Here is a 22,633-nt window from a genome sequence, read left to right as displayed (position 1 = left end):
CACTATTGTCTCAGTGGAAATTGGCTCCCTTGTCGCTTAATGGTCAGATGCTGGAATGACATCTACTGCAGGCGGCTATAATTGGTTACTTCTGTTCCTAACCGCAGAAAAAAATTCAGAGTAAAGTACTCTGCAAAAGTCAGGTTGTGTGTCCACAGCTTGTGTTCCAGCTAGCTGTCAAGGTCCTCTATACTGACGCTGTTTCCTTCTCTCTGTTTGTGTGTATATTGCCCCGACCCATGAGGCCTTGATTCTTGAACAAACTTTCTAAGTGAGCGATGCTAACATGGATAAATAGTGCTGTTGCACTGATCACACTCATCCGGTTGTTCCGGTCCACTTCCATCTTATGTACCGATTGTCTGTTGACCTAGTTTCAACAGAATATTACTATTGTCACTATGCATCCTTTGGCTTTCATTTCATATGAGTGGGATACCACATTGTTTGCAATGTACTGGGGACCACGCTACTGCCACCAAATTGATATTATCCCCATTTTATAGAGGGCAGGGGAGAGCATGAGGCACAAAGGGAAGGAGCAACTTGTCCCTGGTTGCAGAACTGGAAATACCAGGGCATGTCTTCTCATTAGCTACATTCGTACCCTTCCATCAACCAAAAACTAGAGAAGTAACAAACAACTGTTTTCCAAAAGCCAGCAAAAGCCACAGCAGCTGCTTTAGATCTTCATGCCAGCTCCTCTTGCATAAGGCTTGTTGGTCCTCCCACCCCATTCTTGAGCAACATTTATTTAGTTCTATTTGCATTTATGAAAATCAGCCTGCGACCCATGCCCTGGGCACATTGGCATCAGTGGAACCGTAGTCACATTGACAGCACCCTGCCAGCCAGTGGCAGCATCAAAGGCGATCTGGATTCAGTTCCCTCTGACACAATACCACAAGAAAGAGCAAAGACTCAAAACAGCATCTTCAGCCAATTGCCTGATGCAGCCAAGATCCCCGTCATGTCCCAGACAGCCAGAGCTTCATAAACAGATGGGCTTTACCCATGTCCTGAAGATCCGCAGCTCCAAGCTCCCAGAGAACAGAAAGGGGAGCACATGTCCAGCTGAATAACCCTGTGCCAAGAGTGTCTTGCTCCTGACCTGCTTTCAGCATTTGCGTCATCCATAGGAAGATCTAATGTACCCTGGACTGAGAAAATGCAGAGCATTAAATGTTCCCTCTCGGTTTTGCCTTGGAAAATCTTTGGGCAAAGCCATCGCTCTGCTTCAAAGGCTTATTTTTTTCCTTCTACCCCCATGACACAAGCTGCAGGGCTAGACCCCCTCAAGTCGGGGTATTTACCTCTTGGTCTGTGGTAACCCACAGCTCGGAGACAACCTCCTTGCTCCTCAGCAGCACCCATCTCTTGGGGGTAGGCAGGAATCAATCCCGCGAAACTCTTATAAAAATTTACTCATCAATATTGTCCAGCAGTAATATGATGTTCCCAGGTCCCATATACGCAAAGTACTTATTAAGTAATCTGATGACTTGTTCCAGTAGCCCCTACCCAACCTCACTGTCCCTGCAGGGTAAGAGTCAACCTTTCACTGCAGTCACAGATTTTAATATGTATTGCAAACTCGTTGGGGGCTGGTTCCCATCGCATGAATTGACCATCTTGGGTTGGTCTGGGCATCTTGGCTTGATCTGGCCATTCTCTGAATCAAACCCTTCTTAGCTGCAGGTGGCTGATCCCCTCTAAGCACACAAACCAGACCTTCCCCGCTGGAGCAGTGTCTTCTTCAGCCACTTTCCCTGACCAGGCCCAGACCAGGCCCAGATGATCATCCCAGAATCACCCGGGCAACATGCGTCTAACTTTTCTTCTTGGTTTTGGAATGGCAACCATCCCGTGCAATGAAACAAGTCACGTGCGATCCACCCCTCTTCTTTGTTTGGGAGTGAAGCTCCTTTCCCCAGTGAAAGTTCATTAATTGATTAGCCATTCTTCTAAGGCTTTCCTGTCCTCCAGAAAAAAAGAGCCGGTCCCCCTGGGAATGCCAAAGGATAGTACCCCGATCCGTAGCCAATCACAGCGTGCTGACGTGGACCCAGGACACCTCACAATTATGTTGAAGATAAATTGCCACAGCCAATAAAGAAATGGCTTCTTTTTAACATTAGGAAAGAATATGGAGTGTTTGTGTTGCTTTTACGAAGGAGTCTTTTTCTGCTTGTTGTTTAACCTTGGAACTGCCAAAAAATTGCAGCTGTCTTTTATGCGTTATGGCTCCAGCTACCTAGTGTCCAGATGTAATACGAACTGCGAGCTTTCCCTAATTTAACCAAAAAATTATATTTCTCCCAGACATTTCTTAGACTTTGAAGTCAAAAGAGGAACAAAGAAGAACAAAGAGTTATAATTAGGGACTTACCAAAATTAAGGCTTCAGGCAGCTGATTTCATGGGCCAATCATGGGGCTGGCCACCATTTTCACAGGCTTACCATGGCGGGGCCTCTGTGCTTCTGATTGGCCAAAGGGCCCCGACAGTCCTGCCCCTTGCTGCAGATTGGCAGATGGCCTGAAACCACAGCTTAGTTACCCTGATTAAGTCCATGGAAGCTATTAAGCGACATGTTATCAAGCAATCTCAGCATTCAATTAAGCTTTAAACTCAAATGTCTTATGAAATTACAGTTCTACGCACCATGAATTGTAACTAATACCATCACTACGCTTTATTAAATAATGCTGCAAAAAGGAGTTTCCTCAATGGTAACTCTGAGAGAGGCAATTCGTGCTAGCTCTTAAATGCTAGCACGCAGCATCCATCAGCAATTGCTGCTGACGTCCTCTGTGTCTGCGGGGCGGACACTTGTCCGTACCTTGAGATGGCGTGCTAAGAGTCCACTGATCTCACTGGAACGGTGGGGCAGCATTTTGCCAGGGCTATGGAGGCTGGTTACAGCCAGAGCCCCCAAACACCGGCACAGGCACGTGGTTGGGGTCCAAAGTGTGAACAGAACGAAAACAAGGCAGCCGGTTGTCTGAACCGCGATGGCAGGGATGGGTTGTACCTGGAACAGGTCCCTTCTCTGCTGGTTTTCACGTTGACAGCTTGACAGCTCTTGTGATGTCTTTGACCCAGCGTATGAAATCCGTCAACTTGTGCTCATGGTGGATCGCAGCCTTCAAACCGTGTTAGAAACTCCATCAACTGGGTGGCATTTTCTGCCATAAACTTCACTTGGTCTTGAACGTCTCCCCGTTCCAGGTTCTTGCACGGCTTAAGCATGCCCTGTGTCCCGGGTGTGATTTCCAGTTCCTTTCTCACGGACCGCTGGTAGCACCGCATATGCTTGCCTTGGTGATGGACCATGCATGCTGAGCCACAATTTCCACCTTGTGAGCACAAGCTTTGGGGGCAGGGACAGTCTTACGTGGGTCCCCACTTTGACTGGCAAGGTACTCCCTGTACCAGAGCTTACGGCCTGGACAGTGCTTGAAGGCTTTCTCGAAGGACAATGCCAGGCTATCCACATCAGAGAACTGCATACGCCAGATGTCACTTATTAAAGACAGGACATGCACATTGCTGGTGACATGAACTGCGCTGAGCAGCACTCCTTGGAGCACGTCAGAGAAAGCCTCGCACATATACCTGGCATTGTTGAACAGAAATGCTGAGATCTTGTTAAATTCAAAGCTGTAGTTGACAACTGCCTTCACTACAGCCCGAGCCGCGGTAGAAAAATGGACAGATGTCGGGGAGACTGGTTCTGTTTGAAAAACAGGCAGGTCCTGCTCTGTCCAGTTCCCAGGTACAACTACTATGCGCAGCACATGGTTATCTTGAGGGCTGATGGCTTCTTCAGCCACAACGGAGAAGGATTCATACTCTGCCAATGCAGACTTTGTGGACGGTACATGCAAAGCTAGCATTGCAAGGGATAGTCTTGATGAAGCTTGTTTAAACAGGAAAACTGCCAGCATTTTGCATGTTTTGGTTCAGGTCGTCCCTTAACTTGGGGTGATCAAGTCTCTCCAGCGGGATGTTTGCTGCTGCAAAAGCCTCCGCAAGGGAAAATGCCACCGCTCGCCTTACCAAACTGCTCTCTCTGGTCCTTTTAAACAGGGAGGACATGGCTGATTGTTTTCTGCTCTGACCTTCAGCCTCTGCAGCAGCTTTTCGCTTCACACTTTAAGTGTCGCTCTATATTGGTTTTCCTTGACGCATCCAGAGACACGCAGCAGGCGGTGCAGAACAGCCTGCCTCTATCCGTGTGCAAGGTCCCTGCAGGATACTGCCTTGCATGGTGCAGAGTTGAAATGTAGCTGGATGTCTCGGAGGATTTCTTCTCGCTATTCATCCCTGCTCAAGCCTCCTCAGGCGGCAGCATGCTGCAGCAGCATACCCCTGCCTGCTTAAAAGATGGCACCAAAACCCTGTTGTTTCCCTGACTGGCCGCAGGCCGGCACGTGCACTGAACCTACATCACAGGCTCAGTCTCTCATTTGCTCCCTCTCCCCCGCCTCTTCCCCACCCCCGTGCTCCAAGACCGCAGGGTCTCCCACCCTTTTCTTTGTTGCTGATAAGTTGTTTTATTTTTTATGCATTTATTTTATTTTTTGTAGCAAGCCCGCCAAAGTTACGGAGCCTGCCCTTTTTCCCAGAAAATGCCTGGTTTTGCGTTTTCCGTGGGAAAAAAAATTGCAAAATCATGATTTTGGTAGGTCCCTAGTTACAGTCTGTATAAAGTCCCCTTCCATATCACTTGCTTTTTCAGTTCCACGGTGGATCGCAGTTCCGTCGGCTCCCCGGCAATGTGTCGGGATTTCTGAGAAAACAGGACAGGCAAGATGTGATTTTTTTAAAATAAAAATGAGGAGAAGTAAGAACGATTGCAACTTGCTCAAGCACTTACATATGTGTTCCTATTAGCCAAAAAAATGGTCAATAGGAACATAGCTGCTACTGTCACCTTCAGTTTATCAGCCAAGGGACAGCTTGAGAGTTGCCAGTGAGAAGGGTGATTTCCTACTGGGCGGCTCTTCTGGTTCTCGTCCTCTTTTGAAACTCTCTCTTTGTTAGAAACTTAGCATCCGATAAAGGAAATCCGAAGAGATGCACAACAGAGAAATACAAGACCAACCTAGCTGTACAGAAAGCTGTTCAGCATTCACCTTGACATCAAATTCCTTAGAGAAACCACAAAACTAACACGGGGTTTGAAGCAAAGTCCTGCCACGCATGATTTCTTTGGGGTACTGGACGTTCCATAAAACTCAAATGCAAATGGAAAATTGGCGTTTCCATCTATTATTAGCAATATTTTTTATTAAGAAAGCAAACGCAGAACAAGACAACAGGTACTCTGTACATGCCAAGAAGGCATTATTTGTGAGCATTTTGCACAGATGTAAGCAATACCCTTGAAATGGCACCAAGGTCCATTGCAGCTTCATTTGTTTTCTGGGTTGATTCAAGTATCACTTGAACTAATAACAGCCTCCTCTTAACACTTGTGGTCTTATGCTGTTTACCCACAATGCTTTTGTTTAAATGTTAAGGACAGTGAATGAATAGATTTAATTTTTCTTTGCGAGCACGTTAAAATTGTTCCCATGTTTATTTGGGTTTCAGCAGGCTTCCATCTTGGTTTTAAAAAAATAACATTTTCTCTCTGATGTGAATCTTATCGAAATATCTTATCTTTTTGCAAGATAATTACTTTGTCATCTTAACTCTGCTCAAGCTGATGTCAACAACTGTTTGCTAGAGCACCCTTGGGAAAACCAGGAGTAATGGCCACAAGCTCCTGGAAGACCATTTCAGGCTCAACATTAGGAAAAACTTCACAGACAGTGTCCAAACTGTGAAATAAGCTCCCTCCATAGGCTGGTGCAATCACCTACCCTGGAAATCTTCAAGAGGAGACTGGACGGTCACCTTGCTGGGGTCACTTGACCCCAGTTGTCTTTCCTGCTTGGTGCAGGGGGCTGGCCCTGATGATCTACCAAGGTCCCTTCTGGCCTCTGTGAATCTATGAATCAATCTATAGATGCTGTCATGGTTACAGAATTAGACCAGTGCTGAGCAATCTTGAAAATCCTACATTTGACTGAGATTTAGGAGATCTGGGTTACCTTCCCAGTTTACGTATTGACCCAAAATGAGAATAGTTAATCTCATCTGTCTTCTTGGCAGGGCTCTGAGACTCATGTTTGAAAGACACCTTGAAATGGTTGGATGCAAAGCTAGGCAGCGCAGCCGCACAAAGGGTCTGGATTGTTGCTCGTGTGAACATTGAGAAATCGGCCATGAGGCCCAAACCAATCCCATTAAAAATGACCAGCGAAATACACAACCTATTGTAAGCTAGGTTAGCAGAGCCTTCTGCACTTCAAGAAACCTGAGTCCAATCAGGTATCTGTATATTAGTCCCTATGAAGACAAGTAGTGAGGACACTGAAGAGCCCACATGACCAGCCCCAAGGGGATAATCTGTGACCTGGATAGTTAAAGACAATAAGGAATTTTTCAAATACTTTATCAAACAAAAGTGATGTTGTAGCCATGATGGTCCAGGTATTATGCAAGAGGCAAGGATAGCCACTGTAAGCAGCAGATTTCAATATCTTCCATTTTATGATAATGTTAGAGTGATGGTCCAGGACCTGAAGAAGAATGTCACGTATTCAAAACCTTGTCTAACTCTACCCCAACTATGAAGCTAGCCAAATAAGAGACATCATTGAAGATATCTTTGCCTCTTTTAGAAAGTGAAGGAATCTTAGCAATGACATTGGCATATTGCTAGGTAGAAAGAGTACAATTGTTCATGAGAATGAAAAAAAAATAAGAAGCGCTCAATACATATTTCTCTTCTATGTTTGGGACAAAGCCAGGTGGTGCAGTCTCATCTAGCAACAGTAATGAAACACTTCCCATTCCAACAGTAACAAAGTGGGATGTTGAAAAGCAGCTACTAAAGCTAGACCTTTTAAAATCAGCAGTTCTTGATCATTTGCATCCAGGAGTATAAAAAGAGCTGACTAAGGAGACACGTAGTCCATTTCTGTGGACCATTAATATTGATTTTTTAGTAAGTCTTGGGATAGAGAAGAAATTCTAGAAGACTGGAATAAAGCTAGTTTTGCACAAGTATTTAAAAAGGTTACATGAAATGACCTGTGTAATGTTAGGCTTGTCAGCACATCGTTGATTCGGGATAATGGAGCAGGACCCACGGGACCCGATAAACAGAATTCCTCTTCTATATCAGCCTTATCTTTATGCGAAGTCAGCTATTGGTTTAAATTCACTTGCACCACACTGTTTTATCATTAATAAATACCTCTCCGATATTTGTTACCTTCATAACCTTTAAGGATGTGTACATATGTACTAACTTTCTGACAGCTAAACTGGTTTAACTTCTTTAAGTTGACTTAACCATCAGAGTGTAGCAGAGTAGACTTAAATGCAGTGCAAGATAATACACCTTCAAGGTGTATTACCTTGAGCCATATTAGTTAAGTAAACCTAGCTTACAAGATGGCTGCCATCATGTTAAATTGCTGTACGTAAGTACGTTCTGACACGGCTTAATTTGACTTAGTTAAGTCACCTTATTTTAAGTCGATTTACTATGTGTATACACCCCTATTTGTCCTTCCCAACTTCTCCTTGGTCCTTCTCTTGATCTAACGCCTGGCACTTCCATACTGAAACAGTTTTTTAGTAAAATGATCTTCCTCTGCCCTTCTCAGCATATTCACACCATCTCAAATGCCTTGCTTGTATATATTCATTGACAGCCGTTACTTGAGAAATCATACTTTCTTCCCTGTTCTTTTTCTTGCCATGCCTGGTCCAACCATTTAATCATCTTATGCAAATGCTGCAGGGTAGGTTTACTCTAGAGGAAATTACTCTAGAGTAAATCCACCCCGGCAGGCTTCTACACATGCGGAGATTTTGGAGCAGTTTTGCTACTCATTAGGGGTGTGCAAAGTGGGCGTTATTCAATTCAGATTCGGCCTGAATCAGGGACAGTGATTTGATCGTTGATTTGGATCGCTGTTCCTGATTCGATTTGGCTGAATCCGAATCCGAAGATTCAAAGCTGATTCAGAGGATCAGCAGTTCAGACATAGACACAGTTTTAAATGTTTTTTCTACATGCCTCAAGGTATTAGGTGCAGCTCATGAGCACTGCAATGCTGGCTGGGGTGGATGGTGCATCCCACAGGAGTGTGGGGGGCCCTCCATGTGCTCGGTGGTCTGGCAAGGAGAGCGCATGGGGCCCCTCCGCCACCCCCCAGCTCAGCGATCGGCTGTGGGGGGACCCTGGGTGCCCCTCCAGACCCAGGAGGCACCAGTTGCTGAGCTAGGGGACATGGCAGTGGGGCCCAGCATGCTCCCCAGTGGACCCAGAAGTGGACCAGAAATCCTCTGGTCCACTTCTGGGTCTACTGCTGAGCACGCTGGGGAGCCCCTGTGCTTCTGTGGGACACTCCATGTGCCCCAGCACTGCAGTGTTCATGAGCCCCTGATACCTTGAGGTATGTAGAAAAAACATTTAAAGCTGCGTCTATGTCTGAATCACCAAAACTTTCCAAATCTTTCCAGATCAATTTGGAGGGTTCCAGTTTGATTTGGAGAGATTAAAGGGTCCTCTGATTCAATCTGGACCCAGAGATTCAGCCACCGAATCGGGCCAAATCTCTGCCAAATCAAATCAGAGACCAAAGCTTCGCACTGCCCTACTGCTCATGGCAGCAGTCTGCACCCATCTCCTCTGGCCCTGAATTGGCCCCCTGCAACAACCAGAAGGAGCTCTAGGCTCCCCCCAAGTGCTAGCCCAGGGGCTGTGAGGAAGCACGGGGCCAAGAGACAGTTATCTTCTGGTAGGGGCTTGGAGATTGCTCCCTGCCCCCTGGAGCTGCCTGGGGGCAGAGTCCACGTAGGGACAAGGTCTCCCTGCCTCGGCTGCAGGGAGCTCCCAGCCCCGGCTCCCAGATTGGGGCAGGGGGGTTGGAAAGAGCTTCAGGGCAGGGACAGGTCCCAACCCCCTGCCCTGATCCCCCAGTGGGGCAGCTAGCAGTGAGCACCCGGCTGGGCAGGAATTCCCCACCAAGCCAGGGGTTCACTGCTAGCTGCCCCACTGGGAACTGTCCCAGTCAGAGGCAGGCCCCAGCCAGCTCCAGGCTGCCCAGGGAATGCTCCCCATGCAAGCATGGAGTGAAGGCTGGGGAGATTGTTCCCAGCTCCAGCTCCATGATCACGGACCAGGGGCTGGGAGCTCTCTTCTGCTGAGGCAGGGGGACAGAGTGTGTTTGTGTGTACACACACATGCACGATTTTATACTGTGTATGCATATTAATAGTATGTATTAATACATATTAATATTATTAGCATGTAGAATACCATCCAGTGGTTGGATCTGAAGCTAGACAATTAGACTATTTAGGATCAGAAATACAGCACAGTTTACCAAGGGCAGTAACAGGCTCCGTATCGCTGGATGGGTTTGAATCAAGCCTGGATGTTTTAAAAAAGGACAAGCTATAATTCACACCGGCATTCATTCAGGAAAGTCATACACTTTGGGATATACAAGAGGTCAGATCAGATCATCACAAGGGACCCTTTTGGCTTTACAAACTATGGGCCAGTTCCAAAAGCAATCAATGTCCATGTTCATCTCGCCTTAGACGTCCAGAATCGCTACAGTGGGAAGTGTCAGAGAGCAAGTGTGAAGGGAACGGGGGAAATGAAGCATTCCTGAAGCTCCACCAAAAAGCTAATGAAGTGATGCAGCTGGACAAGGGAATGAAGATGAGGGTAACCAGGTCTTATTCCTCAAATGGTGCAGGCCGTAGCTCCCTTTGACACTGCGGTGCATTCAGACTTGTGGCTGACTTCACAGGAGTTAGACACATGTAAGCACATAACCTGGTGCCGTCTGTTGTGCAGGTTCGAATGCTGCTGTTTGCTTGCCACGACTAACAAAGATGCAATTTCTTGCCATCAGGGTGAATGTCTCCTAAACACAATCTAATGACATTTGATCCTCCCTTCAAGCCTAGGAAAACTGCTTTTGTTTTGTGACAGATTGCCTAAGCAGGTGGCTATTCGCAGCAGCAAGTTCTAGCCATTTACAGTATCACCCCACACGACTCCATTTCTCCATCGGCTAAGCAACATCATCCTAGTAGAGAATGAATGAGAAAATGCTGAATAAAAAGAATGTGTGTCCGGGGCACCACTGGCTGTTTAGTGTCTCCTATTGTCACAGCTAATGTATTAGTAAATTGAAGGTAAATATACTTGTTAGATAGTAAATGGTGTTAATTAAGAAGTGGGTCTTGTAAGCCTCGTTAGTAGGCATCTACTCGCTGCTGTTTTCAGGCTGTCAAGAACTCTACTAAACTGGCATATGTTGAACTGAGATTAGGGTTGTATCAGCAGCACTTCTGTCATAGTATTGTGACAGCTCTGTGAGTTGTAGACTCGTGACTGTCCTTGTGACTGTCTGAACTCTCTTATATGACCCATATTAAGAAAAGAATCTTTCTTTTCGAAAGGGGCAAAGGGTTGTGAAGTCCTGCAGTTTGTCTTGCTAGGTCCCTCTTACCATGAAGTTGTGATGCTGTCAAGAAGGAAAATTTGCACAGTCAGGTTGGGGTATATCCATCTGTGCATCTATCTCTGGCCTTCCTAGTCAGCTATCTTCTCTCCTTTGGTCTCTTCCACATACACATGCCTCTCTTCTAGATCCTCCATTCAATCAGCTATGTTGCCTTCTCCATCACCTCTTCCTGGAGAGGTGGACATGCAAGGTGCATGCAAACTCCTGGAGGGTCTTTCCTCTCTGAGGACATCTACACCACCTCCGTGCCATGCCTAGAAGTACTCCTATGAAGCATTCCCCAAACACCTGCTAAACCTCCTGTCAATTCCTAAAAACAAGGCAAGACTATATGGCCAGTGACACTCAGTGTGTGCCAAAACCAATCTTAGGCCCTCTGCCTTGGGTGTGCTTACTGGCATGTGCTCAGCCTCTCTCTAAGGCAGCTACTTTGCTGCATTTCCAGGATTCGGTGTGTGCCAACGAGCAGCAAGGAGCGGATTGGATGTTTGTCTCAACATGGAGATTTCTCCTCGGCATTTCCACCGCATTGATGCAATGCAGGTGGAAAGGATCTCCTTTCCATTTTTGCCATCAACCCATGAAACAAGCAGTGTGGCATCAATAAGACCATTGGTCCACTGCCTAGCCTGTTCTCCCTTTCTAGGTGGCAGTCCTCCATGTGACCCCCAGAGGCCAGTCAGGATGGGATCATGGAGAAATTCCCTCACAATCCTGTATGTGCAAGACTTGAGAGCAAAACCTGCCTTTTGCAGACATTGGGTATGTGGTCTGACCTTTGGCTTGAAGGAGGTCTTCCTGTTTTTTTCCACCCATCAATATTTAGAGATGTCCTCTTTGAAAATAGCAGGATTGGACTGTTGTAGCTGTGTTGGTCCAGGAAATACGAAAAAAGAAAAGTTTTACACTGATATCTTTTACTGGGCCAGCTGCATAGCTGGGAAGGATGTTTGATATGTTCTTGGGCACAAAATGCCCTTCTTTAGGTCAATTTTCCTGCTATTTGAAAATATCATTTTTCATGTCTGTTTTCTTGTGCAGGGACCGGGACTTCCCCTCTGGGATGCCAGATGGACTTGAGGAGAACGCCTCTAGACCTCAGGTTGGGGAAGACCAGGTTAGAGAGCTTCTGGAAGGGCTGGACGTGTTCAGATCAGCGGGTCCAGATCCTCTCCACCCCAGGGTGTTGAGGGAGCTAGCAGGGGTTATTGCATGGCCCTTGGCACGGCTCTACGAGCACTCGTGGTGCTCGGGCCAGGTGCCGGATGACTGGAAGATAGCTAATGTGGTCCCCATCTTCAAAAAAGGGAAGAGGGAGGACCCGGCAACTATAGGCCCGTCAGTCTTACCTCTATCCTTGGGAAACTCTTTGAGAAGATCCTCAAGGAGCACATCTGTGATGGGCCGGCTTCAGGGATGATGCTCAAGGGCAACCAGCACGGTTTCATTAGGGGCAGCTCTTGTCAGACCAACCTGATTGCTTTTTATGATCAGGTCACAAAGGCAATGGATGCAGGTGTTGCCATGGATGTAGTCTTTCTAGACTTCAGCAAGGTCTTTGACACCGTCTCCCACCCCATCCTCATTAAAAAACTAGGTGACTGTGGCATTGATGCCTACACAGTCAGATGGATTGCAGATTGGCTGAAGGGTCGCACTCAGAGGGTGGGGGTGGACGGGTCATATTCGACCTGGGGGAAAGTGGGCAGCGGAGTCCCCCAGGGCTTGGTCCTGGGGCCTGCGCTGTTCAATTGCTTCATCAGCGATTTGGACAATGGGGTAAAATGCAACCTGTTTAAATTTGCTGATGACACCAAAATTTGGGGTGAGGTGAGCACGCTAGTAGGGAGGGAAAGACTGCAGCAAGACCTGGACAGGTTACAGGGGTGGGCTGACATAAACAAGATGCATTTCAGTACTGACAAGTGCAGGGTGCTGCACTTAGGCAGTAGAAACCAGCAGCACACTTATAAGATGGGAGACTCCCTTCTTGAGAGCACGGAGGCAGAAAGGGATCTTGGAGTCATTATTGACTCCAAGATGAACACGGGCCGACAATGCGAGGTCACGGTTGGCAGGGCTAACCGCACCTTGTCGTGCATCCACAGGTGCATCTCAAGTAGAGCCAGGGAGGTCATCCTCCCCCTCTATGTGATACTGGTCAGGCCACAGCTGGAGTATTGCATCCAGTTCTGTGCGCCCCATTTCAGGAGCGATGTGGACAACATTGAAAGGGTCCAGCGGAGGGCCACACGCATGATCCGGGGACTACAGGGCAGACCCTACATTGAAAGACTGCGGGACCTGAACCTGTTCAGCCTTCACAAGAGAAGGCTGAGGGGGGACCTGGTCACTGTCTATAAACTCACTAGGGGGGACCAGAAGGGTTCGGGGGAGACACTGTTTCCCCTCGTGCCCCCTGGCATGACAAGGAACAATGGACACAAGTTATTAGAGAGTAGGTTTAGATTAGACATCCTCAAGAACTACTTCACAGTTAGGGCAGCTAGGAGCTGGAAACAACTTCCTAGGGAAGTGGTGCTGGCTCCTACCCTGGGGATCTTTAAGAAGAGGCTTGATGCCTATCTGGCTGGACTCATTTGAGTCCAGTCTTTTTTTCCCGCCCAGGGGGTTTGGGCTTGAAGATCTACAAGGTCCCTTCCGACCCTACTTCTATGATTCTATGATTCCATAAATGCGGATTAGCCTTTTGATGTTGGTATGTTTGTGAGACAGTTGAGATATTATCAGCTTTGCACATTTGTTATGAATTGCTTCTCTTTTTTTTAGATCCATAGGCTCTAGGAGGCCAGAAGGGATTATTAGATGAACTTCTTGGACCTCCTGTATATCATGGGCCACTACATTTCACCCAGTAACCTCTGTATCAAGCTTAATAGCTTGTGCTGGGTAATGGTGTTTCTTCCGGGAAAGCATCCAGTCTTGATCTGAGGATGTCAAAAGAAGTAGAAACCACCATTTCCCTTGGTAGCTTGTTGTTAATCAACTTGCTGTCAAAAGTTTCTACTTTATTCCCAGTTTCAGTCTGTCTGGCTTCAGCTTCCAGCCACTGACTCTTCTCATGCCTTTCTCTTCTAGATTAGAGAACCCCATTAGCAGAGGTGCACCAATACACTGGTCCAATATTGGATCAGCACCAATATAAAGAAAATTGACTGCATTGGAGATCAGCCCGATGTGGCTGATAATGTGGCCGATAAGTGGCCTGTGCATGTGCACAGCCGCAGCGCAACACTTAGGTAGCAAGGGGCACAGCCTGGCAGCATGGAGAGCAGTGTGCGGCTGGTAAGTCTGTTGTGGTGGGTGGGGAGGGAAGGGGCATGGGGGTGAGGGCAGATCCAGGTGCCCGCTGTGAGGGAGGGAGTGGGGCTCGGGCTGCCCATCCCGGGTGGGACAGGGCATAGGACAGAGCCATGGCTTGTTGGCGGGGGGGGGGGGGGGGGTGCTAGGGCTGCACCAGGCTCTTCCTGGTGGGGGCTGGGCCAGTCTGCACTTGGGGCAGGGTGGGTGTCAGCGCTGGGAGGGAGGCTGAAGGGGCTACAGCGAATTTGGCTGGGGCTGCAGCTCTCCCATACACCCCCTCCCAGTGCCACCACCGCCCATCCTGAGTGCAGCCCAGCCCAGCCCAGCCCCTGCTGAGAAACGGTCAGCACAGCCCTGGCCCCAGCCCACCCTACCCCATGCACAGATACGGGGGCACATGCCCCCCCATGTCCTCCTGGGGTGCATGCAGTGGCTGGAGCCGCCCCCCTTCTCTGCACCCCCAGATGAGCTGCAGCTCCATCCTGTGCCCCAGCTTGCCCCAGCTGTGCAGTACCTGCCCCAGCCCCTTCCCCACTCCCTCCCTCACTGCAGGGGCCTTGATCTTCCCCCCCACATGCCCCTTCTCTTCCCCTTCCCCTTCTACCACAACAGACTTGCCAGCCATACACTGCTCTTCAAGCTGCTGGGCTGCATATTGAAAAATCGGCTATTGGTATCAGCTCCAAAAATCTCTATCGGTGCACCCCTACCGAGTACCCTTTTCACAGAATCATAGAAAACTAGGTTTGGAAGGGACCTCAGGAGGTCACATCTAGTACATCCCCTGCTCCAAGCAGGACTATTCCCAACTAGATCATCCCAGCCAAGGCTTTGTCTAGCCAGGTCTTAAAAATGTCCATGGATGGAGACTCCACAACCTCCCTGGGTAGCCTGTTCCAGTGTTTTACTACCCTCCTAGTGAGAGAATTTTTCCTAATATCCAACCTCATCTTCCCTTGCTGCAACTGGATCCCATTGCTTCTGCTGTCATCTGCCCCCACTGAGAACAGCCCAGCTCCATCCTCTTTGGACCCCCCTGCAGGGAGGTGAAGGCCGCTATTCAATCCCCCTCGGTCTTCTCTTCTGCAGACTAAATAAGCCCAGTTCCCTCAGCCTCCCTGCAGAAGCAATGTGTCCCAGCCCCCTAACCATTTCCATTGCCCTCCACTGGACTCTCAATTTGTCTACATCTTTTATGTAGTGCGGGGTCCAAAATGTGGAGGCCAATCTTTTGTGCAGGTGCTTGCACACTGTTTATGATCACCGCTCCATCTCCTTTTGGAGGAGCTAAACAGATCAAGCTTTTAAGTCTCCCATTGTAAAATATTTTCTCTAGCTGCTGAGTCATTTTTGTGGCTCCTTTCAATTCCCTTTTCCAACCTGTTAACATCATTTTAACACTGTGATCACCAGAAAGCTACATGGTATTCCAGTGCTGGCTGCAGCAGTTCTGTATAGAGAGGTAAAGACATTCCTCATGACTTCCATGGATATACCCCAAGGGTTGCATCCCCTCCTTTCCCCACAGCAGCACACTGAGTGCTCGCATTCACCTGCTTGTCCATTAGGACCCCTTTGTCCTTTTCACGGTTGATACAGTCTGCCCATTCCCTAGGCATGGCCTGCCTTCCCCATTCTGCATAACTGTGTACCTAGCTGTATTAAAACACGTGTGACTGAATGGACCCCGGCTTGTCATGCGCTCCAGATCACTGTGCATGACCATCCTGTCCTCATTATCTCCCACTCCACCAATCTGCATCATTCACAGTTTTTATCAGCAATGTCTTTGTGCTTACATCTGTGGAAGAGCACAGGTCCCAGGACTTGCAGAATCCCCCTAGACCTCCCCCCAGTCAATGATGATTCTTTATTGATGCCTTCCTTGTGCAACTGTTCAGTTCCCAAATTTCTCATCCTCCTGCTCTGGACTTTGCAGATGAATGCCATTGCTGAAAGATCCTTTCTTGCAGGGGTTATAGGCAAAGACTGATTTGTGAAGTGGATGGGATGCAGCAGAATCCAGGCAGTGGCAGCGAGGGCCCACTTTAACAGAGCTTAGCTCTGAGCACACACAACTTCCAGCCTGCCCCATGCCACCAGTCTCAGCTGCAGCCACCACCTCCCCTAGCAGTGCCGATGTCCCGCTTCTCCCTGCCACCAAGCTACTGTGTGCGGAAATGCCGCAGAAGCCCTCTCAGCTCCATGTGCTGGGTAAAGTGGTTCTGCAGGCTGGATCCAGCTTAGAGCCTACTGGGTGTTGAACCCTGGCTCATTTGCTCTTCCTACTTAACAATTTGGCTTTATTTAATTTGGTGCCCTTGGATGTCAAAGCTGGAAGGACTGTGGTTCTGTGGCTCAGTGAACTAGGCACTGATCTAGTAGGAAGAGTGTCTTGGATGCTAGCCCTTGCTTTCTGCCTCCAATAGTGTTCCTGATGTTGGTATGTAACCAGCATTGGACAAAATGCTAGGTAGAAGTGGGGGTAGGCAAAAATGGTGGATTGGGCCTAGGGCCAGACTCCATTTTCCAGCAGCCCCTGCCTGCACGGCTCCCAGCTGGTCTCCAGGATCATGGGGCCGTGATAGCACAGGGCCCGGGTAGAGCTGCGATGCACCCCCACCTGCCCTTTCCCACAGAACCAGGGCTCTGCCCCAGCCCCATGCTGTCACAGCACCATGATCCTAGGGTCTCCATGTAGATTGGCCAGGTTGGGACCGGGATTTGGGGGCAGTAACAGCATGGGGCTGGGCCCGGGGCAAAGCCTTGGCGAGGTCTTCCATCAACCCAAGGAGGAGGAAGCACCTGTCATGCACATGGGAAAACTTGCTTAAGGGGATCTATTGAAAACAATCTCCCAATGAGGCTCTTTGTTAAAGACCCCAAAGGTTGGTGAGCACCAGTTGGTATCAGTGCCATTTCTGCCTCAATTTATTATACTTCCTGGCATAAGATACCTCTTACGTTGGGCTCTTTTTCTGCCAGAACATCTCATATTGCAATTAGACAAATATATAGATGCAAGGGAACAAAATACCAGAAACTGCATGAGATTTAGCCTATGAGTGCTTTGTTTTAGCTTCATGGTTATTCACAAAAATCCTCTGTCTTGGAGGGAGGGGTGCAAAACAGTGGAAGATCCCAAGCTGCTGAGGTGTAGCTGAGGACTGCAGTGGGAGGACTGCATGGGAGCTGCCTGCCTCCTGGACCTCAGACGATAGTGAGAGTCATATAGGGAGCATGTTCTTATTCTTCTCCAGACTTAATTTTTCCCCTGCTCAAAGGAAGTTCAAGTGCACAAGTGCTGTTGAGCAGGTGTATGAAGAAGGCTGGAGCAGAGGCTGCAGCCTGCTTTTAAGCTTTGGTCACTGGAACTGAATAATAGCCTTTCCCCAGTTGTGTGTGTGTCAGGGGAATGGGGCTGGTGGGAGGTAAATACAGCTGTCCTGATGACTCAGACAGGGAACATCAGCCTCTGGGCTAAATACACGAGTTAACATGTAGGTTGGAGTGGGATGGCTTCCTTTACGCTTGGTCCAAAAGCTGGAGACCATCTCTCATATCCCTGTACTCCCTGGGAGTCATCTCATTTCTCCTCTGTGTCCCTCACTCCTCCACCAGAAGCAGCCAGGGACAAAAGACTGGGCACAGACTGGGGAATTCAGCACAACTCTCCCCCCCAGTTGAATAATGGAGTCCTTGTTACTAAAGCCAGGGAAGAGGGAGAAGAAGTAGCTAGTAGCTAAGGACCTTGTACACGCCACAAAATTGGCCTTTAAAGATGCCCTTTTGCATTGCTTTACTGGCATTGCTGTTTGCATGTTCAGCAGCATATTCCGCTTTAATGCCATTGTTGTTTGCACGCTCGGCAGTGTATTCCACCTTAAATGGCTTTGTTCCCAGCAAGATAAAACACCTCCAAAGGGTTTTTGTTTGCTACCTAACAAAGTGCAACAGTGCACGGGATGCTGGAAGCTGATGTGTTTGGCACTTGGTGGGCTCCACGCACCTCAGGAGCTGTGGGACCTGGTGGCAGCACATGCAGGCAGGCTCTACTGAAGAAAGGGAAAAAAAAGCAGAGAGCCTGATCTTTTTTTTCTCTCCCTGGAATCTGCCTGCCTGAGCTGTGCTGGGGTCCTGGTGCTTCCTTCTGCAGCTGCAGCGCCCCCGGGACCACCCAGGCTGGGTGCCAATGGGCAGGTGCCACCTGGAAGGCCCCCACACAGCTCAGGGGCTTGTTTGCATGCTTGCCCCACCTGCCCTGCCGCTGAAGAGCCAGGTAAAGACCGGGGCCCCCACCCTTGTGTACATGCCGCAGAGGTTTAGTTGGGTTTCATTCTCCCTAAATTGAAACGGTGTTTTTAAAAACTCATCATTTCAATTTAGGGAAAGCTAAGCTGAATTAACCCCCGTGGTGTGTACAAGCAGCCTAAGTGTCCAAGATGGGGCCATAGGCAAGGATTCCATCCCATGGCCTCCTGGTCACTACATGCTTAGGCTGTCATTTTTCCACACAGTAAAGCAAACCCTTTGCAAAGTTTGTGCCACTGGTGTGTTCCTGCCACAGTGGGATCTGGCAGGCATAGGAACTCTTAATAAAGACAAAGAGGTGACAAGGAAATCAGTGAATCTGGAGAATTTCAGGCTATATCCAAAGGGAAATGCTATCTTGAAACTATGAAGGGTTCTTTACATCTTGATTGCAGCAAATCTCAGTCTTTTGGGTCATTTTAGGGACCAGCTCTTCACAGAGATGTTAGTATCTGACCCGGCTTATACTGGTGTAGACCCAGGGTTACTCCTGCAGAGTGGCCTGGCTCCAGATTTACCCTGTTTTAAACCAAAATCAGCATCGAGTCCACAGGTCAGGCTGATCTACCTTGGCAGTCACAGAAAGGTATTACCATCAGATACCAGCAAATGTAAAATGACTCAGTCCCATCACTAATAGAGAGGGAAACACATGGGAAGAAGAAGGGACTAAAAAAACCACTAAAGTGCCACTAATAGCCAGTTGTACCAGCAGCATCAGCGGAAAGGCCAAGGATTAAACAACTGAAAAGATCACACCGTGTTCTTCTGCACAGAGGATTTTATTCTTTCGAGCTGTCATTCACCAGTGGTAAATTCACTCTCAAATTTTACAGGAAAGATAACACTTAATGATGTCCATTTAGTTAACTCAATTCGTGTTCTGTTATGAAAGGCTGGAGGCAGAGAGGGGGGAAAAAAAAGAAAGAAAAACCCTCCAAACCCCAAGCTCATTTAAACACCAAAAGGTCACACGGTAGTTAATGCAAAATTGGGAACAGTACGTGCAACTGCTTGTCGTTTTGCTTCATTATGTAATGCACAAAACCACTCCAATTATGTGACTTGAGAAAATGCTTCGGCTCCCCTAAGCCTGCCGTACCTATGGGTTGCTCAGATTACTGCAGTGAAATGTCTCTTGTTTTCCTGAAGTTGGGGCCTCATCCAAAGCTCATTGAAGTCAATGGAAGCAACTCCCTTTAACTTCACCACACTTCAGATCAGGCTGTTAAGTAGCACGTTAGGAGGTTATTAGCAGCTAGGGATTTTTTTTTCTCCCCCACTAAGCTATTGGAGCACAAATTGGCAATGTTTGTTGCTTCCTTTTATCCCCACTGGGGATGTACTTACTTTTGTTTGACCTGGCAGGCATTGGGTTGTTGATGTGATTTCACAAATAAATAATGAGGATCAGAAGAGCATGAAAGTCCATTGTAAGAGGGTTTTGTTTCTTTTCCTGCGCTATATAATGTTACACAGTAAGGCACTGGAGACAAATTCGATGGAGTACTGTTGTGCAGAAGAGGGATAACACAACAGCAAAGAAAACTGATGTAGGATTTTTAAGCCTTGTGTAAAGCTGTTCTGTGCCCATCACTGGCTATAAGATGCAATAAAAGAGGTATTAACCTTGACACCTAAAAAGCTGCTTGACCCATAGAGCTTCTCTCAAGCACGGATGTAACAGCACTCGGAAGACTTGGTTTTTTATATATAAAGATTCTTCTTTGCTTCCTGTTTTAAAAGAAGATGGCATTGCTTCTTTTAAACAGCAGGCAGTCATGAGTGTGTTAATAACAATGATAATAATGTTGATAATAATACCTACCTATGTTGGGCCTCTGCCTGACTTACCTAGATGTCGCAGTCTAGGTGGCTAGAGAATGCCATCTTGGTTGGCACGGAGCCCAGAGACCATGTACTTAAAATGGGGCTGGGACAGGTATTATGGGTCTGGACATCGCAGGCAGAACCAGATGCTCTCCCTGCTGCTGGAAGAGGCCCTGCATTTCTCCTGATGAGTGGTGTGCCCGGGGAACAGCACATGCATGCTGTGCTGCAAAGGTGACCAGGGAAATCCTGGATGCACTACTAATGGCTGGATGGAGGCTGGCTACACTTGGCCCCAGGAGAAATCAGGAAGGTTCATCTGTCCACAAACCAGAGAAGGCTAAAGTGAACACTAGCCTGCCTGACCCAATTGATGAGTGGCTCAGCACAGATGCAAGCCTACTCACCGCCGCAGAGTGAGGACCACCCAAAAACTCACAGGTCCGGTGGGGCTGAGAGAGGGCAGCCCACTGGGCCTTGCAGGCACCAAATGAGGGGGAACCCTGGAGGGAAGCCCCACAGAGGTTGCATTACCCATCAGTGTGGCCATAAGCCCAGAGTGCACCAATGAGGGACCAGCAGAGCAGCAGGCCCCAAACCAGTGTGGCATGGAGTGCCCTGGGGCTATGGCATACCTGGTTCAGTGGGCAAACAGGAAGGACCTGTAGTGGGAAACTGGCTCATTGGGAAGACAACTGAGCCCCAAAGGGAGTGAAGGTATACAGAGCACTCAATTGCCCACACTCAGAGTTGAGCTGCTCAGTGTGGGGGCAACATTGCCCTGTCTACCACTCAGGACAGACTATTTAAGTTAGGTTCTTTGTTGTGTTGAGACTTTTGTGGAGCACAGGATTGTGGCAAGACCCCTGAAGTGCTCTTTCTTGCCAAGCCACTGTATGGGAGGAGAAGCCGATGATCATGTCATGGCACTGCTTGGATCCAGCGTGATACCTGAGTGGAAAGAAATGGGGTATAGGGGAGGAGGAGCCCTGAAGAAGACAAACACCAAAGGACTTCCCCCTGAGTCCTTAAAGGAACCACTGAGCACCACCTCCAGAGGTATATCAGGGAACAAGTCATGGAGGGTGAATAGACTCAGGTCCAAGGTGGCCCCAAGTGACAGGGCACACACATTGGTCTGTACAGTGGGTGTGGGCCTGTCATATTACCTCAAGAAAATGGATGCCAACTTCAAGGTCTTCGAGGAACTGGCTGCCCACTGACTCCAATGGTGCCACAACCTCAAGCAAGTGGCAGCCTGTTTCTAGGTAAAGTGTCTTTCCCTTGAAGCAGAGAAAAAAAAGGAGGGGAATCCACAGCCTCTCCTCTGTGGAGACACTAGCAACTTCTGTGGACAGATTTGTGGCTCAAGGATTGGACTTTTAAGTCACCTCAAGTCTCATTAATGGGTTATGCTAGAGATTGTCTTCTAATTAAGGGATTGCTGCTACTGCCAATCATGATAATAACGTTAATAATAATAATGTTAATCACAATAATGCTAAGTGATGATAATGTTAATGCAGCACTCAGACCAAGGGACCAAGTATTCACAAGTTAGGAGCTCTGTGCTCTTTAGGGCTGTACATGGCAATGCCTGAGTGAGATGGGAAGAAGGGCATGAAGCTAAGGTGCAATGCAGGCACTGCTCTGTGACCTCTCCTCTTGGGCTCTTCAGAGACCTGCCTCACCCTCCAGGTAAAACAGAGCATTCCCAGGGATGCTCTGTAACACTCACCTGAGGAGCCACCTTTGAGATGAGCATCGCACCTGCCCTTTAAGTACTGCTCCTTCCTCACATCCTGATTCCTGTTGCTACCTTACTGCACGCATAGGCTCTGTGCCTTCAGTGGGATTACTCGTATGAAAAAGTTGTCACGTACTAAGTGTTTGCTGGATAAAGGCCAGGTTTGAGTGGAGGCCCCTGGAGCCATGGCCACCTAAGTATTAAACATATATAATGAAATAATAATTAGGCAGGGTGGAAACACATCAAACATAACTCGGCTTACATATTTCAGAGAGGGATGGAGAAAGGGGTGAGCCGCTGTGGTTGAACTTTCATTCACTGCAGGGCAAGGGCGTGCAGACAGACACATACCATGGAGATACTGTTGTGCAACCAGTGCCTCCCCCTTTTTAACTTGCTGGAAGTTGTTTGTCCAAACAATTATTGAGCACAGTCCACCTGGTGACAAGTTGGGTGCAGAGATGATGTTAACACCACTGTCTCTTCTACAAGATCCATTTAACAACCTGACTGTGTGGGGAAAGATCTATGTGGGTTAGGTTGAAAGCACCAAATTAATTTAATTTCTGGACAAAGATCCCCAGAAGTGCATGCACTCACCATCCCACCCGGAGTGCTATTAAAAGCAGTCCACAGCATTGAGTATATATTGACGCACACGAGGGAAGGGGGTGAACAGAGCAATTCATGTAGCTATAAATATTTTGTCAACCGTAGCATCATTTAGACTGTGTCCCAGCTGGAGTGTCTGCAGTAGCAGAAAGGAGAGAGAGAGAGACTTGTTAGTCTCTGAGAAGTCAAGG

The 22,633-nt window shown here is 48.1% G+C and overlaps 1 protein-coding gene across 1 annotated transcript in view; it reads right to left on the bottom strand.

Annotated features, from left to right (window-relative positions):
* Nucleotides 1-21,845, bottom strand: part of LOC149869835 (kyphoscoliosis peptidase-like) — a 92,402-nt gene extending 70,557 nt beyond the window's left edge. Inside the window, exon 1 of the mRNA XM_090034481.1 lies at nt 21,819-21,845. Coding sequence (XP_089890607.1) covers nt 21,819-21,845 — 27 coding nt within the window. The remainder of the gene's footprint in view (nt 1-21,818) is intronic.
* Between the last annotated feature and the right edge of the window lie 788 nt (nt 21,846-22,633).

Source organism: Crocodylus siamensis, chromosome 2, assembly GCF_052110815.1.
Source record: "Crocodylus siamensis isolate JL-2025a chromosome 2, ASM5211081v1, whole genome shotgun sequence".
NCBI classification, from domain to species: Eukaryota; Metazoa; Chordata; order Crocodylia; family Crocodylidae; genus Crocodylus; species Crocodylus siamensis.
This window is presented reverse-complemented; position numbering and strand designations above follow the sequence as displayed.